Source organism: Triticum aestivum, chromosome 5B (assembly GCF_018294505.1).
Source record: "Triticum aestivum cultivar Chinese Spring chromosome 5B, IWGSC CS RefSeq v2.1, whole genome shotgun sequence".
NCBI classification, from domain to species: Eukaryota; Viridiplantae; Streptophyta; class Magnoliopsida; order Poales; family Poaceae; genus Triticum; species Triticum aestivum.
In genome coordinates this window covers 130,126,548-130,145,327 of record NC_057807.1, presented here as the reverse complement: position 1 = coordinate 130,145,327, position 18,780 = coordinate 130,126,548, and the positions used below count along the sequence as shown (strand labels likewise).

At 45.3% G+C, this 18,780-nt stretch overlaps 1 protein-coding gene and 1 long non-coding RNA gene across 2 annotated transcripts; both read left to right on the top strand.

Moving 5' to 3' along the window:
* The first annotated feature begins 9,934 nt into the window (after positions 1-9,934).
* LOC123110788 (pentatricopeptide repeat-containing protein At4g13650) lies at positions 9,935-14,557 on the top strand. Its single transcript, XM_044531391.1, has 3 exons — positions 9,935-13,218; positions 13,316-14,146; positions 14,233-14,557. The coding sequence occupies exon 1, from the start codon at positions 10,287-10,289 to the stop codon at positions 13,044-13,046; it is 2,760 nt and encodes a 919-aa protein (XP_044387326.1). The 5' UTR covers positions 9,935-10,286; the 3' UTR covers positions 13,047-13,218; positions 13,316-14,146; positions 14,233-14,557.
* Positions 14,558-16,307: 1,750 nt separating this feature from the next.
* Positions 16,308-18,561, top strand: LOC123110787 (uncharacterized). Its single transcript, XR_006453707.1, has 3 exons — positions 16,308-17,126; positions 17,213-17,667; positions 17,767-18,561. It is a non-coding gene; the product is annotated as an uncharacterized lncRNA (long non-coding RNA).
* The last annotated feature ends 219 nt before the right edge of the window (positions 18,562-18,780 follow it).

The window sequence follows — 18,780 nt, the reverse complement described above, 5'->3', positions numbered from 1 at the left end:
GAGCCAGACGCCACCGTCGACGACGACTCCTACTACACTAGAGGTGCCTACTACTACGTTCAGGCCGCTGACGACGACCAGGAGTAGTTTAGGAGGATCCCAAGCAGGAGGCCTGCGCCTCTTTCGATCTGTATCCCAGTTTGTGCTAGCCATCTTATGGCAACTTGTTTAACTTATGTCTGTACTCAGATATTGTTGCTTCCGCTGACTCGTCTATGATCGAGCACTTGTATTCGAGCCCTCGAGGCCCTTGGCTTGTATTATGATGCTTGTATGACTTATTTTATTTTTAGAGTTGTGTTGTGATATCTTCCCGTGAGTCCTTGATCTTGATCGTACACGTTTGCGTGTATGATTAGTGTACGATTGAATCGGGGGCATCATAAGTTGGTATCAGAGCCGACTGCCTGTAGGAATCCCCCTTCCACACTTCTTGGCCGAAGTTGAGTCTAGTCAATGAAAATTGTTTACTAACATGGTTGTGCGGCCCATGGGCCCACGTCGCCATTGGGTGGTATTAGGATCTTTTACTCCTCGTCTATACTCTGGGACTCTGATCCCTCTTCTATTCGGGTTAAATGATTTTGCTAATTCTAACTCTAGGTTCTTGTAACTATTTCTCCCGGATAGCCCTCATTCCGGAAGATCACCTGCTTCGTGAGAAGATTCTGAGGATGTCCCTCGATATTTTCCCGAGACCCTTGTGCTCATTGCCTTTGCAATTCATTGTCACCGATATATCCCTATGGATATCTGAATGCACTTGTCTTTCTCTTGATCATTCCTAGCTACTTATACTTGCCACCCTTACCTTCATTCTCGATTACTCTTGTTACTACAAGATACCCTGAACTACTACCCGCTATTCCGAGAATCCTTCGTGCTTACTGCCTTGCAGCTCTTTTCTGCACGATTACACTGACGCATAAATTCTCACACTTATCGAGGATTTCTTCATTCCTAGTTGTTTTTGTGTTTCACAAAATTCTTCAGGATACTTCGGTTTTCTGAAAATTCTTAGGAGCCTATTGCTCCTGAATTCCTTGCCTTTCAGTACTATGGTTAATTCCATATTTCTACCAATATCCATTGACATCCTTTGTCACTATCATTTCATTCCCCTTGATTCGTTATTTTGCGAATGCTTGCAAACCTCAATCAGATCATAGAATTCATCCTTCCGGCTCAGATGTCATTTTAGACATGAGTTGGTTCTCGACCAATCAAATTGTCGTCGATTGTACCCCTAAGTCTGTTCAACTTATCCATTCTTAATCACAGCGTCTGCTTCTGATCCTTCATTTTGGAAATCATAATTCCTTTGATATCTAAGCATCGAATTATTCAGATGTTCTATAATCAGATGCCTTTGCATTGTTTCTTTATCTGATTGTGTGCCGATGCTCACATTAGCTCTGCTATGGACCGTCAAATCCTTTGTTGGATTATTATTCAACAGTGTCCTTCATATTTTACCGCCTTATGAATCCTCCCTGATACATAATGCCTTTGGTAATTAGTATCCTCTCCTTTGGTCAAACATGCTTTGCTTTTGAGCTTGAGTTATTTACCCCTAAAGTTTGTGGTATATGTTTCTAAGATGCCCTGATGGGTTGAACCTATGCCTTCCTTAATCTGTGTGAACCCGAAAGATTTCATGGGCCATACTCATCTGGTATTTCACCAGGTAAAACTTTCAACACTAATGCCTTTATCAAAACGAGAAGTGAATGTATGGTTGTGCTTTGGAGAAGTGGGAGTCGACCTTGAACTTTGTGTTCAGGCCCATGGATCCGATGTGGAATCTATCATGGAAGCTTCTTTTATTAATGGTCCCCTTGTATAAGTTCATCTTGTATCTAAGTTGGGCCTTTGCAACCGTGGTTCCGACCATGATTGATCATCTTTGATCCTATTCTCGGACAAGTTGAAGTACTTGCCTTCTGCGGATATATACGCCACTTCAACCTCTATTCTAATATGCCTTCGAGTATTACCCTCGGTATCTCGAGAATATCACGGAACTACATAACTTCTTATGAGTTCATCAACTATTAATTCTTGCAGATTCTAATTTTCCCTGGGGTTCTGAGTGGTAAATCACTCGAGGACACCGATAAGTGAATCGAGACCTCACTACGATTTAACAACTCTTAGTAATCTTTGTTGCTTAGGATTTTGTACTCGATCATGTCATTCTCAGTCGATTGTCTAAACCATCATCGTCATGCTGAAGCTTGACCATGCTATCTATGTCCTTCATCCCCGGAACACCATTACATCAATACACTAAACTTAAATCGAGCCTTCAACATTATGTTCGTTGTCTCAAAAGGCAATTTTGATACTGAGATTGCAATCTTATCTATGGTTATAAAAACCTTTTGGTTCACCATTCCCTTTGCTTGATGTCGTCGTCGATCAATTATATCTTCTTGAAACCTCTCGACAAATTGTCGTGATCGTTGTCAACAATTTGACTTCTTCCAAGTTGTGCGTCGAATTCATGATGAGAAATACCATCCTTGCCCCCTCGATGATTTGTATTAACATCGGCAACATTCTTGCATTCACTCCGACACAAAACTTGTTCATGTTTTGTGTTGTACCTAGTTCCTTTCTATCCAACTTATATTATGATTCTATCTTGGAGTATTACCATCTGTTATGTCAAGAATGTTGAGAAAATTGCCCCAACTATTAATTCTTGATATAGTAATACCTCTCACCATCACCATTCTTTCTTGGTCCTCGTGTTGATTCCAACTGGGGTACCAACAAGTGAACGGTGCTGTTTGGATTCTGCCCTTCTAGCAACCCTATTGCTTTGAAGTTAATGGTCGGTCGTTCATTCTTGGACTATTGATTATTGAATCACCATTCTCACATTGGTCGTGCAACCCAACCCATATTTCGGGTGCACCTTTCAACCAATGTTTAATTGTGTATGTTTTCCTTGAGCATATTTCATTATATCATTTGATTTGACAAATGTTATCTCCTTATCCACATAATTGTGGAGATCCATCTTTTTTGGATACCTCGTTGAATTATCGCTGAGTCCATCAGCCACCTCATCATCCTCTCCTTGGCTTAATGATGAACCCTTGTTCGGAACTCGCTTCCATAGTTTATTTCTCAAGAATCATATAATGTCATCTCATCAATTGTGTTGCACCTTTTCTTCTCAAGCATCCTGAGTCTGAGATATCCTAACACCAACCAGATATGAATCCCGGTCAGATATGATGGTTGGGACGCATTTTCCAAGAGCTATAGCGTTGATCTTTATATGACCCGGTAAGGTGATGTCATGGCTAGCACACTTGGCTGGAGGGCATATTGTTATAGTTCTTCCTTTTAGCAATGTTAACCATTCTTCCATGAGGAAATTGTAAGACTTATTCTACAAGTTATTCCTGATGGATCCTTTGTGTTTCCAAAGTGTGATCTTCACCTGATGACCATGTCAACGCTATCTCGAAGCATGTCTATGGTACTCCGATTTTCAACAAGGACATTTGAAGCCCCATGCTAAATGTTTCCTGCTCAATTACCCAAACACCGATGTATGGGTAATGTCATGAGATTTCTCTCCCCTTACCTAAAGGGTTTTCTGCTTTCTATCCTGTCATGGATATCATGCTCCGCTTGTCCTTGGAAAGGATATACCCCAGAAATATGTGTTTAAACACATTTTCCTTTCCATTGTTTTGTTTAAACCTTTATTGCAATCTGACTTAACTAAGCAGTGATAATTCCCCGTTTAGGTAAGCACCTTGTTGTACCACGCGGTCAGTAAGACCCTGTTACTATTGTTGATGACATTCCGGTAACTACCGATGGACGAGAACTTTGCCTATTGGTCCGCCTCGTTTAACGAGCAGGAAAATGGTTCTCTTCCTCCCTCGCCCTTGGTACCGAAGTTGTTGCCGACATTACTGACAGTCTATTCTCCGACATGCCTTGCTATCATGATCGTGCAAGATGTCGTCGCTCCTTCTACTTTTAACCCACATGATGGGCCCATAACCCACAGTTCCATAGGATCGAAACCTGACTCTCTTATACACCCCTTGTTGCCAAAGTTATCCCTTATGCTTGGCTTCGTATGTAATTCACGAGCTAATTTCCCTGCCATATTTCATTCCGGTATCGGATGCAACATTTTTCTTCATTGCTCCGAACCCTTTCACACTCTGTTTCAGGCAACAAATGATTGCCTGATCGCTCGAAACTTCCCATGATACCTCTTTACATTGCTCTCAATATTTTCTTAAGTTTCAATTCGAGAGCTACTTTCCGCCACCTGCCCCGATGTTATCGACCAGATAGTCAACCTTGTAGAGGTCTATTCTCCCGGAATTACCACCCCTTTATTCTTTTGTAAGTACGATGGAATTCCCGAAGAAAGAATGCTGACTTCATCACGATGACCTGAAGCAGAGAAATGAAGACATCAACGTAATGGATCGACCTCTTCGAGAAGAGCAAACAAGACCGGGAAGATCCATTAGAATTTCGCAACCACAACTTTCCCCCTTACACCACCTCTTAAATCTCGGGACGAGATTTCTTATAGTGGAGGAGAATTGTGACGCCCGGACAATTAAGCTACAGTAAACCTTTGCTAATGATGCCATGTCACCTCGGTTACTGTTGATAAACTCGCGTTAGTTCAAAATGATTCAAATTCAAATTTAAAATATAGGCAAACAACAAAAGTTTTCAAACAATAAAACTAAAATGTTCGGGTCGTGCCAAATAATGCGTAGGTAATTATGATGAAGAAACCACACTTTTATAAAATAATCGAATACTATAAGTTGAGTAAACTGTAGATAAAACAATTAATTAAATGCCTTTTGTATTATATAAAATACTAAACTGTTTTATTCTGGGTAAAACTTTTTGATGACAATGGGTTTGGTGGCAATGCTAAATTAGGAGTTGAAATTATATTTTTAGAAAATTAAAATAAATTGAAAAGTCAAAAGGAAACAGAAAATAAAATAAATAAAAGGAAAAACAGACAAAACAAAATAAACCCCCCCTCCCGTGGGCCTTGGCCCAGCTAGGCCATCAGGCCAGCCCACCCGCGCCGAAACTCCCCTGGGCTACTAACCTGCCCTACCACCAAACCCTAACACACGACCGCTCCCACTTCTCCCCTCCCCCTCACGTCGCTCTCCCCTCCTTCCCCCGATCCAGATCTGGATCGGGAAGGGGAACGAACTGCACCGACGCCGTCGCCGCCTCGTCCCGCCACTGCTTTGCCGAAGTCGCCGTGTTGCCGGAGCACCACCTCGTCCTCTACCCCGACCCCGCCCCCCTCGGTCCCCAAAGCCGCCTGACGCCGCCCCGCTGTCGTCGCCGTCATCTCGCTGCCTGGAGCCCCCCGCCGTCGCCGTCGTCTTCCTCGTCTCCACCTCGACCTCCCCCCGTCCTCGACCGCCCCGCGTCGTCCTCTGCTCGTTGGAGCGCCGCGACGTTGCTGGCCTGCCTCCTCGTCCCTCTCCGTCAACGCCGTCGTCCCCGTCTCCCTCCCCGAGCCCCACTGCCTTGACCCCACGACCAGCGGTGAGCCCAGTTCGCCTTCCCCTCTTCCTGCTCCGCACTGGCCTCCCGTGCTCGACGCGCCATCGCGCGCCCACGCGCTCGCGCACTGCCCCGCGCCCACCGTCCATCGCGCCGTGCACCATCCTGCCGCTCCTTGCTCCACTCGCTGCTGCCGCCTCGGCTTCCCGCGCCGTCGCCCCGCGATGGTCCTGCCGCTGTCCACGGCCCCGCGCCGTCTCGGCGCCCAGCGCCCGCCACCACAGCTGCTCCCTCCCTAGGCGGGCTCCCCCGTCGCCGGCAACCTTGCCCCGCACGGGGCGGGTTGCGCCCCTGCACCCCATGCCCGATCCATCGCCCAGTGCCCGTTAAGGTCCCTGGCCCAATGACAGCCGGGGCCCACCCTTGGAACGAATTATAAAAAAAGAGAATTATAAATAAATAAATAAATAAATAAGTAACAATTAAATTAATTAATTAATTAATTAAGTTAATTAATCCTGTTTAATTAATCTAATTAACTAGTTAGTTTAATTAAACAGTAATTAGATTAGTTAAACCCTAATTAGACTAAACAGTCAATGACGAACAGGACCCACACGTGAGTTGACCAGTCAACACCCCTGTTGACTGCTGACATCATGCTGACGTCAGCATGCACAGTTCTGGGTAATGTTAGAATTAAATAATTAAATAAATTCTAAAAATGAATTAAAACTTTAAAAATCAATATAAAATAAAGCATAGCTCGGATGGAAAAACTTTGTACATGAAAGTTGCTCAGAACGACGAGACGATTCCGGATACGCAGCCCGTTCGCCCGCCACACATCCTTAGCATAGTGAACCTGCAACATTTCACCTCCGATTCGTTTGTCCGAAAACACGAAACACCGGGAATACTTTCCCGGATGTTTTCCCTCTTCGCCGGTATCACCTACTACCGCGTTAGGGCACACCTAGCACCGCTCATTGTCACGTCACGCATCGTCATGCTTATGTTTGCATTGTATTTATTGTTTCTTCCCCCTCTTCTCTTCGGTAGACTACGAGACCGACGCTGCTGCCGCCCCGTTCGACTACGGAAGTGACGACCCCTCCTTCTTGCCAGAGCAACCAGGCAAGCCCCCCCCCCTTGATCACCAGATATCACCTATTCTTCTCTATACTGCTTGCAATAGAGTAGTGTAGCATGTTACTGTTCGGTTACTCCTATTCTGTTGCATAGCCTGTCATTATTGCTACAGTCATTGATACCTTACCCGCAATCCTAAATGCTTAGTATAGGATGCGTTTATCATCATTGGCCCTACATTCTTGTCAGTCTGCCTTGCTATACTATTGGGTCGTGATCACTCGGGAGGTGATCACATGTATATACTATACATATGTACATACTATACAGATGGTGACTAAAGTCGGGTCGGCTCGTTGAGTGCCCGCGAGTGATTCACGGATTGGGGGCTGAAAGGACCTTTGTCCTGACGGCCCTCTCTGTGGATCTTTGTGGCGGAGCGACATGGTAGGTTGAGACCGCCTAGGTGAGAGGTGGGCCTGGCCCTGGTCGGTGTCCGAGGTTACATCAATTAACACGCTTAACGAGATCTTGGTATTTGATCTGAGTCTGGCCATTTGGTCTATACGCACTAACCAACTACATGGGAAAGATATGGGCACTCGACGTCGTGGTATCAGCCGAAGCCTTCATGACGTCAGCGACTGAGCGGCGCGCGCCAGATTGGACCGTGTATCGTGACTTACTTTGTAATGGAGGTTGCTAGGTCTGCTTCCGGCCGCCCACGCCACATGCAGGTGTGCAATGGGCGATGGGCCCAGACCCCTGCGCCATAGGATTTAGACCGGCGTGCTGACCTCTCTATTGTGCCTAGGTAGGGCTGCGACGTGTTGATCTTCCGAGGCCGGGCATGACCCAGGAAAGTGTGTCCGGCCAAATGGGATCGAGCGTGTTGGGTTATGTGGTGCACCCCTGCAGGGAAGTTTATCTATTCGAATAGCCGTGTCCCTCGGTAAAAGGACGACCCGGAGTTGTACCTGGACCTTATGACAACTAGAACCGAATACTTAATAAAAACACACCCAGACAAGTTCCACAGACAACCCGGTGATCGCTTTTCCACAGGGCGACGAGGGGAGGATCGCCGGGTAGGATTATGCTATGCGATGCTACTTGGAGGACTTCAATCTACTCTCTTCTACATGCTGCAAGACGGAGGCTGCTAGAAGCGTAGTCTTCGATAGGACTAGTTATCCCCCTCTTATTCTGGCATTCTGCAGTTCAGTCCACTCATATTGCCTCCTTACACATATTCCCATGCATATGTAGTGTAGCTCCTTGCTTGCGAGTACTTTGGATGAGTACTCACGGTTGCTTTTCTCCCCCTTTTCCCCCTTTTCCTCTTCTTCCTGCTTGTCGCAACCAGATGCTGGAGCCCTGGAGCCAGACGCTATCGTCGACGACGACTCCTACTACACTGGGGGTGCCTACTACTACGTGCAGGCCGCTGACGATGACCAGGAGTAGTTTAGGAGGATCCCAAGCAGGAGGCCTGCGCCTCTTTCGATCTGTATCCCAGTTTGTGCTAGCCATCTTATGGCAACTTGTTTAACTTATGTCTGTATTCAGATATTGTTGCTTCCGCTGACTCGTCTATGATCGAGCACTTGTATTCGAGCCCTCGAGGCCCCTGGCTTGTATTATGATGCTTGTATGACTTATTTTATTTTTAGAGTTGTGTTGTGATATCTTTCCGTGAGTCCCTGATCTTGATCGTACACGTTTGCGTGTATGATTAGTATACGATTGAATCGGGGGCGTCACACATGGCCCGCCATAGCGACCATGTTTGTGTCACAATCACGCTCTTGGATACGAATCTCAGAGGTGGTGGCGGGCCAGGCCGTCGGTTGCGAGGCGAGCGTCGGCCAACGACATGGCGTGTGATAATGAGACGGAGTGATGCCGAGATGTGAAAACTCTAGCGGTTGGCTCCCGACAACGTGCATGAGGTTATAGGGGAAGATGCATCTTCCAATCTTCCATTTTGGTGTTCTTAATACTCTCTTCATTCCCTTACACATGGCCACTTCATAATTTTATGTCTAACTTCGATCATTAATTTACCAATAAAAAATGAGTTATATGTCATAAAAGTATTTTATTGGATTCACATTTCAAAGAACTTTTTGAGGATATGTTTTTTATGACATATAATTCATATTTTGTTGACCAAAATTATAAGTCAAAGTTTGACACTAAAAACGCAGCGTCCTTGTCAGGCTTCAGGTGAGACTGTCTGTTGGAGTCCCACCACATACACTTAGTCCCAACAGACTTGATGGGCAGTAGATAACAACCCACTACAACTTATATGGGTTTCATGGGTATAAGTGGGATCCCACTTACAATACATTGCGTGCGTGCTCTACTAGCTGTCAGGTGTGCGTACTCTACTACCTCTTTTTATCAACCGAATCCATTGCGTTCAACGACGATGTGAAGCCACACACTTCCAATGCAGGCAACACCAATGGCTCTGGTGACGATCAAGGCGTCGTATACAATAAGGACAAGGCAGCATTGACGATGGATGTGGTAACGACGGTGATGGACCTGAACGCCACCTCGTCGATGGTCGTTCGGGAAGGGCTGGACCTGGTAGTGGTGATGGACGTTGTATACATATAGAGATCGATTCCGTGACTGCAGTGAACATAATCAATGACGAAAGTACAGACAGATCAGTCTTCGCCTCTCTAGTCCAGGAGATAAAGTATTTGAGGAGTCTTCGTGCAACTTGTGTTACACATGTTATGTGTAGTCAGAACTCTATTAGTGACTACTTGGCTAAATTTGCTAGGAGTAATGGTAGAACCATAGTTTGGTTAAACTCTGGCCCGTTAGAGGTAATTGATCTTTGTATTGCACACCGTAGCATTTTTGCTACTTGAGTAATACATTTTTCTATCTGCAAAAAAAAAGAGATGGTCGTGGTGGCGTCGGAGCTGATCAGCCAGAACCGAGCGGAGCAGATGGCCATGACTCTGACGAGAGATGGTGAACCTCGCTGCATGCACGAACACGGTGATGACCAATTGACATGCGGCCGTGTGGTGGTGCAAGAGATCGAAGTCGAAGTTGAGGTAGACGATGAGGTGGTGAGGTGTGCAGTCAATACTGGGTCCATGTCACCACAAAACCATCCGGAGTGGTCTCAGGATGAAAAATATCCGGTTTTAACAGATGAGGGATCAAGTTTGTCTGATTTTAGAGTTAAGGGACCATTTCTAGATTGTTGGTAAAGTTGAAGGATGGAAAATATACTTGATGGGTCAGCTAAATGGAACAGCCTGATAAAATTTGTTGTGCTCAATGGATTAGTCCCTCTTAGTTCCACTTCCATCCGTGGAATCCGATGGTCTTGCATACAAAAATGGAACCGTGGTAGATGCTGTAAATACTAAAACAGTATCGTGAGACGTCCGCCTATCCTAGTAAAACTCTGCTCACCGGCACCAGATTAGCGCAGTCGCGCTTCAGCGAGCTCGTCCTGAGGCCGCACAGCCGTCGCCGTTCCGGCACAGGCCGCCGACCTGACCTCCTCCACCACCTCCAACCTCCCTGCCTCGCGCGTGCTCCCTCGCACTAACATATCACCAGCGAGCTACTTGGACAATGTCCTCCACCCCGTCGCGCCCAAGGTGTTCGGCTCAATGACGCGCCGGGCAGCGGCCTCACTTAACAAGTCGCTCAGTGAGTTCCTCGCGCACGAAGATCCGGAGAAGCTCCTGTCGCTCTTCGCAGCCAAGGTCAGGGAGTGCAGGGGCCTTGGCTCTGTTGATTTCGCGTGCGCCTTGCGTGAGTGCAGGGGCAGCGGCAAGCACTGGCCGCTCGTTCCGGTGATCCATGCCAAGGCGATCACATGTGGGCTCGGGGGAGACCGGATCGCTGGCAACCTGCTGATTGATTTGTACGCGAAGAAAGGGCTTGTGCAGCGGGCGAGGCGTGTGTTTGAGCAGCTATCTGCCAGGGACAATGTTTCTTGGGTTGCAATGTTGTCAGGGTATGCACAGAATGGTCTTGGAGAAGATGCTGTTGGGCTATACCACCACATGCATCGCTCCGGGGTTGTTCCTACGCCTTACGTTCTGTCTAGTGTACTCAGTGCTTGCACTAAAGCTGCGCTTTTTGAGCAAGGGCGGCTGGTTCATGTCCAAGTTTACAAGCAAGGGTTGTGCTCTGAAACTGTTGTGGGGAATGCGCTTATTGCGCTGTACTTGCGGTTAGGATCTTTTAGCCTGGCGGAAAGAGTATTTTCTGAGATGCGGTACTGTGATAGAGTAACGTTCAATACACTGATCTCGGGACATGCTCAGTGTGGAAACGGTGAGAGCGCTTTGGAGATATTTGAGGAGATGTGCTTGTCAGGCTGGACACCTGATTGTGTAACCATTGCTAGTCTCCTTGCAGCTTGTGCCTCTATTGGGGATCTGAATAAGGGCAAGCAGCTCCATTCTTATCTGCTAAAAGCAGGCATGTCTCCGGATTACATAATTGAAGGTTCGATTCTTGATCTCTATGTGAGATGTGGTGATATCGTGGAAGCCCTCGAGATCTTCAAATCGGGTGATAGGACAAATGTAGTGCTATGGAATTTGATGCTTGTTGCATATGGGCAGATTAGTGATCTAGCAAAATCTGTTGACCTCTTTTGTCAAATGGTAGCTGCAGGGGTACGCCCTAACCAATTCACGTACCCATGCTTGTTAAGGACTTGCACTTATGCTGGAGAAATTAACCTTGGAGAGCAGATTCATTCACTAAGCATAAAGACTGGCTTTGAGTCTGATATGTATGTCAGTGGTGTACTGATAGATATGTATTCTAAATACGGGTGGCTTCATAAAGCTCGAAGAATTCTTGAAATACTTGAAGCAAAAGATGTGGTCTCCTGGACATCGATGATTGCTGGATACGTGCAACATGACTTTTGCAAAGAGGCCCTTGAAACATTCAAAGATATGCAGCTATTTGGAATTTGGCCTGATAACATAGGGCTGGCAAGTGCTATAAGTGCTTGTGCTGGAATCAAAGCAATGCGTCAAGGTCTGCAGATTCATTCTCGGGTTTACGTGTCTGGTTATTCAGGAGATGTTTCCATTTGGAATGCGTTGGTAAACCTTTATGCACGATGTGGAAGAAGCAAAGAAGCTTTCTCTTTATTTGAGGCAATTGAATATAAAGACAAGATAACATGGAATGGACTGGTATCTGGTTTTGCACAAAGTGGTCTATATGAAGAGGCCCTTGAGGTATTTATTAAGATGTATCAAGCAGGTATCAAGTATAACGTGTTCACCTTTGTATCCTCTATTAGTGCATCAGCTAACCTTGCAGATATAAAACAAGGAAAGCAAATACATGCTACAGTTATTAAAACAGGTTGCACCTCTGAAACTGAAGTTGCCAATGCGTTGATTTCACTGTATGGGAAATGTGGCAGCATTGAAGATGCCAAGATGCAGTTCTTTGGAATGTCCGAAAGGAACGATGTGTCATGGAATACTATTATTACAAGTTGCTCACAACATGGATGTGGCCTAGAGGCCTTGGATCTATTTGATCAAATGAAGCAAGAAGGTCTAAAACCAAATGATGTGACCTTCATAGGCGTTTTAGCTGCTTGCAGTCATGTGGGTCTGGTAGAGGAGGGTCTTGGTTACTTTGAATCCATGTCTAGTGAGCATGGAATCCATCCAAGGCCTGATCATTATGCTTGTGTTGTAGACATTCTTGGACGAGCTGGGCAACTTGACCGTGCAAGGAAATTTGTTGAGGAAATGCCTGTATCTGCTAATGCAATGGTTTGGAGAACCCTTCTCAGTGCTTGTAGAGTGCACAAAAACATCGAAATTGGAGTGCTTGCAGCCAAGTATCTACTGGAGTTAGAGCCTCATGATTCAGCATCATATGTCCTCCTTTCAAATGCATATGCTGTTACTGGGAAATGGGCTTACAGGGATCACGTCAGAAAGATGATGAAAGACAGAGGAGTCAGAAAAGAGCCCGGCCGTAGCTGGATTGAAGTAAAGAACGTGGTTCATGCTTTCTTTGTTGGTGATCGGTTGCACCCATTGGCTCATCAGATTTACAAATATTTGGCTGACCTAGATGACAGGTTAGCCAAAATAGGGTACAGACAAGGGAACTATTTTCTTTTCCAAGAAAAAGAGAAAGAACAAAAGGACCCCACTGCTTTTGTCCATAGCGAGAAGTTAGCTGTGGCCTTTGGATTGATGAGTTTGCCTCCTTCTATGCCCCTTAGAGTCATTAAGAATCTCCGTGTCTGCAACGATTGCCACACTTGGATGAAGTTTACCTCCGAAGTCATGGGAAGAGAAATTGTATTGCGAGATGTGTACAGATTTCACCATTTTAACAATGGCAATTGTTCATGTGGAGACTTCTGGTGAAATGTGTTGAAGTTAAGTTCTTGAAGTGCTCCTCCTGAAATCCCCTAGGTTTCTCCATTTGTGATCATCAAGGTGTTACTTCAATGTATTCATGTGTGGGATACACCTCTTTGTTGGCCTGTCATGCAGATATCTAAATTTGTAAGCCGGCACGATCAATACCACAAAACAGGTAACATAAAACATAATAATACATATAATTATGGATCAGGTATTCTTGTCTATAACATGCTTTTATTTTCACCTTTGTGGCCGTCATGCCGTTTCAGGGATCTATAACCTTTTTTTTTCGGAAAAAGGTCCACTTTTCAACCCTGAACTGTTGCAGAAGTTCACCCTGAACTCTAAACTTCAAGGTCCCACTTGGTTTGTGCGGGAAGCAACAGTACAAGTCCCATCTCGCCGTTGATTTCCCAGGGCAATATGGACCATTTTCCTTGCCGACATGAATAGAGACCATTTCGACGAAAGTTTGAGTTTGCCAGGGGTACAAATGAAATGAAAATGAATTGATAAAACATTCCTACAAAAAAAATTCTGCCACTTATACTTTATGTTATGATATTCTAATCAGATTGGATGGCAAAGATTTCTCATTTTATCTCCTTTCTATGAATGTAATAAAGCCGTAATATAATATACTAGAAAGTTTGACTTTACTTCGATTTAGAATAGCGTGCTTTGCTTACTTTAATTTCTCAAAATAATTTGAGGGTTCTTTTTTTATTTCGGATCGGAGTAGTATAATTGCTAGAAAATTCAGTATTTCATTGTGGAATTCTAAAATAGAGTAAGTCCCTTTTTTAAGTACATGCTATGCTACCAGCGGACGATGCTACCTTCACGGTCTCGTCCTCCCCAAGTCCATCAATGTCCCCGTCGCTGCGCTCGTTTGCCCAGCTTGATCTAATTCATGACTTTATCCATGATACGCCCCCTATTAGCTGCTGTGGTTGAAATGCAACCTATATAACTGACGACAACCACGGCGCCGCCATCGCAGTAGCAGCTGTTTCCTTTGCGAGACACAGCCTAGCCACAAAGAATGCAGAGCGCCTGCAGTAGGTGGAAGCCAGCTGACGATGTACATCCGATAGAAGGTGACCAACTGACGGAAAGGCTTCCAGCACAGCCGTATCTTGATAATCTTCGTGGCTGAGAAAATTCTTTCAACTGATACCCGCAGGTTTCCCGCCCCATCATGCCGTCGCCACCGCATCGACTCTGCTCGGACGCCCGACCATGACGAGCTTCATATCTTTCTCCTCGTGTTTGCCACCGGCAGCCGAATGAGCTATTCCGACGAGCCTCCCCACTGCACTATACGCCAGACCAGTTTGTTCCCCGCCGCATCGACGAGTCTGACTGGCCCAAAGCTTCAAACACTCGCCGAATTGGACCTCAGGCCTCCTTGCTGGGCTGCCAGCCCGTCTGGCCGGATGCTCCTGGCTCCACCGGAGAAGCTGGCAACTGGCATCGATGTGGAGAAGCTGGCATCTAGGAGTTGAGGAAGTCAGGTGAGTTCCCAACGGGGCCTTTGTTCTTAGCTCGCTATTTGAAGAAGCCTTGAGTTAGCTAATTTTTCATTTGACCACGAAGTCAATTTTCTGTGTGAATTGTGCATATCGTGTTTAAAATATGAATATCATGGATGAATCCATGAGCTCATGGATGAATAGGAGTGGCAGATGCAGCTTAAATCTGGAGCTGGCATTTTTGAACAAAATTCTGAAAGAATTTCAAGGTCACACACAAGAAGATTGTGTAAACCAAGAATGCATATTAAGAATGGCGTGCTGATAGAATGGCCAGTAAGGCGAATGTCCATGCAAAAACATTTGTAAACTGTATGAGTTCCTTACTCAAGAAATCTCCAGTAACATAACAAGTGAAGACAACTTTTGAGCCGAGTACCTCCTAGAAGATGAACCATAGCCTATACACTTGACCTGCTAGCTGCTACCACAGATTTCTTCAGAAAAGTACTCTCCATCGAAGCCACATTTTCACTTTGCAACTTCAGCTATGACACATGCACATTTATAGAAAACAAATTACGAATATGATTCTGCCCACAACAGGCAGGGAATGATACATATAATCTCTCCCTTTTTTTTGTGGATCAACTAATCCACAATAGGCACTACGAACAACACAAGTAGCTGGTAGCTAGCAGTGCGTAAATGTTTAAATGTGCATAGTACTACTCGATGAGCTGACTTCCATTGACACGGAAGGTGCTGGTATAATTCCAGATTGATGTTCCATCTTATTTTTGTCCAGAAGTTCTCGTGCTTTATTCACTAGGGAAGCGAGAGTGCCAAATTCCTTCATTACAAGACGATCAGCACTAGCAAAAATCATGAAACCCTCAAGCGCTGACATATTATCTGAAGCATTAGACAGAGATAGTATCAAGCTGTCAAACCTGTCCAGATTTTTTTTGACGTACCAGCCTCCATGCTGCATCATTGATATTACCATCTTGCTGATAATCTTCATTATCATCAGGCAATTGGCTCTGGGCTCACGGTTTATTTCAACCATCTCCCTGAGCTTCCCAACAAAGCTAAATGCGGCATCTTCTGAGACAATTGCCTTAACCAGCGGAGTTAAATCATGACCTTTATCACTGATCAATCTATCAAATATTGCCGCACAAAGAGATAATGAAGCTGCATGCAATTTCCTGTCCACAGATTCCTCATCCTTTTCCTGAAGAGAGGAAATGATTTCGTCCGGACCATTGTCTTGTGATGAAACACCACAACTGTCATGCCCATCTTCTAAGTCAGCTCCTGGTGGCTGATACTTGTCTTTATCTGTTTCATTTCCTGCTTGTACTTCCTTGCTTGTTGATCCATGAGGAAGTATTTGAATGAGAACCTGCAATGACAAGAGCATGTTTAATTTGACCAGGGTACAAAGCTATTTAGATGAGAAGAAGCGGTAATAATTTAAGTGAGGGAACAAGAAAACAAAATAAAATTCACCTTTGGCGTGACATCTTTCATGGCTTTCATGAGTTCCTTGAAACAATCATCATTCTCTTTGTAATACATACAAAGATGTTTCAGGGTTTCAGCTGCAGTTATTCTGTATGCGTTGTGGTCAGCCTTAAAGAGCATCCTACTGAGATCATCGACACCACCACCATTTTCCTTCAAGAAGATGGTAGCATATTTTTCGCTTAGCATCGCCAGTGCTTCCCCTGCCAATTTTCTGATGGAGCTATCTTGGGTTTCAGAATCAGAAGTGAAGATGCGAGCCATTGTCTCGATGAATTTTCCTCGGCTTTTGGTGCCCACTCCCGGAGCTGCATCCATGGGTAGTTTTGTGAGAATTTTGATGACTAGTATGTATAACTTGTGTTCACGACAGATTTTACAGTTCAGAATCCGCTCCATGCTACTGATCACTTCCGTGTTTCCGTGGATTTGGTTTCGGAGATTCTCGCCGGTGCTTCCGGGAGAAGTCACGATGCGGCACATGACTTGCAGTGATGCTGCAGCTACACCAAACCATTCATCATGATCAATGAGGTGGAGCATATCAGAGCTTATGGGGGCCATAACCTTGAAGAGAAGGCTCTGGTCTTCGCATATGAGACTGCAGTTATGTTTGTCAGCAGCGAGGCTGTCGAGGATAACAAGGCCTTGCTTCATGAGCGACTTGAATTCACCGGAAGGGGCACTGTCATCGTCAGGCTGTCGCTGAGAGGTTTCGAGCAGTGAAGATATACACAGTATGCCTTGTGGAAACCGCTTCAAATGGATCTCTCCAGCAAGCTTCACCACTATCCTGGCGGCGAGCTCCATGATCTCCTTGTCTTGCCGGCTTCTTGAATCGACCGCCTGCAGCAGTTTCTCAACTATCTGGCTGCAGGATGCCGACCCAATGTGCAATCATCGAGTGCTGCTCCTTGAGCTCTGACTGTGCCAAGAGTGCGTCCAAAATCCTTGCCCCGGAGAGGTAGCTGCCAGATGATTCAGACTTCATTAAATCCACAGCGTACGTGACCAGGTTCCTTTCCTTTACAAATGATGGGTCCTTAGCGCACCCATTTCTGGTCTGACGCAGGTACTCCTTCACCGATTTCCGAACGGGTCCTTCTTTGTCCAGCTTGTATTCTTCGACCACTTTACTGACTAGCCCATCTCCTGCAGAATATGAGAAGAACCTGTAGCAGAAGAGCACACCCTGGAACAGAGCCAGTGAGTACAAGACATTCAGAGCAGGCTGCAGGTTTGCACCTCCATCCACCTCGCCGTAATCGCGCCGTATCAGGCGCCACAGCGATATCACGCCGGTGATCACCAACCTACACAAGTAAAGCGCCGCTAAAGGGCACAGTATGACTGCGAACACCAGCTGCTGAATGAACAATATGGTAATCGCTACCAGTAGGCGTGCCATGGAGGGATCCTTGTTATCGGCATTTCTCCTTTTCCTGATGCGCCATCGCCTGTCGATCACCGTGGCATATATAGCACGCAGGAAACCGAAGTACGACCTTCTTATATACTTTAACTTCTCGTTCAGAGATACATCGAAGACCCTGCAGGTCAGAGTTCCCAGTTAGACCATGTGTGTCCTAAGGCAAGGGTTCAACTTCATTGCAGTAAGGGCCAAACCTTCTAATACACACGAATAAACAGTAATCTACATTGATTTACCTAATTTTATTTGGGGTCAGTTGACCCCAATGCTCCGTCAATAGGGAATGACATTGAGGATATCTCGCAGCTCACACCGGAGGAGAACGGTGTCCTCATTGCTCCCTTCCCAGAGAAGAAAGTACGGGAGGCCATGTCTTAGATGGAACACAACAAATCTTTGGGGCCAAAAGGATTCCTACGGAGTTTTATCAAAAGTTTTGGGAGGCCATTAAAGGGGACTCGTTGCAACCCTTCACTCATCTACACCAAGGGGAAACACCCTTGTTTCAGCTGAATTTGGGCCAATTATCCTACTGCCCAAGAAAGGCCGTGCGGTGCAATTTCAGCAGTATCATCCTATTTGCCACCTAAATATGAGCTTTAAATTTATCAGTAAGGTCATCACAAATCGTATTGCAGAAATCGTCCACAACTTTATCTGTCCAACTGAATGAGCTTTCATGCCGACCTGACACATCCTTGAGGGGGTTGATAGTTTTATTATGCGAAACCATACATGAGCTTCACATTAAGAAGCTAGATGGAGCGATTTTCAAGGTTAACTTTGATAAGGTGCAGTGTACTTCCCAACAACAGACTTTGTGTATGAAGGGGTTCACACTACAGTGGTGCCACTAGATTGCACGATTTGTCCAAGGTGCGAGTGTGAGCATCGATGTGAATAATGGTGTTACTATCGCATAATTTTAGAGTTGCAGTGTGTGCACTTTAGCATTTAAAGGTGTGCATCCTCGTTGTGTTTGTGTTGGAAACATTGTATCTGTATGTTCTCTTTTACAAACTCGGTTTTTAGTGAACTTCCTGGTTAGTGATCTAGTATAGCTGTATAGGTTGAATAGTGGGAGTGAACATCTGATTTTTATTCTATACAGTGAACTATTGTAGATTGTATAGTAAACTTCTGTAGTTTTGCATAGTAAATTGCTGAATTTCTAACATTAAACATGGGCTATGTTTTTCTTATGTGAACTGTTGTAGATTGAGAGAGAACATCTGTAGTTCTTGAGGGCGAACTGATGAGTTTTGTAGAGTGAACTTCTATTGTTTCTTAATGA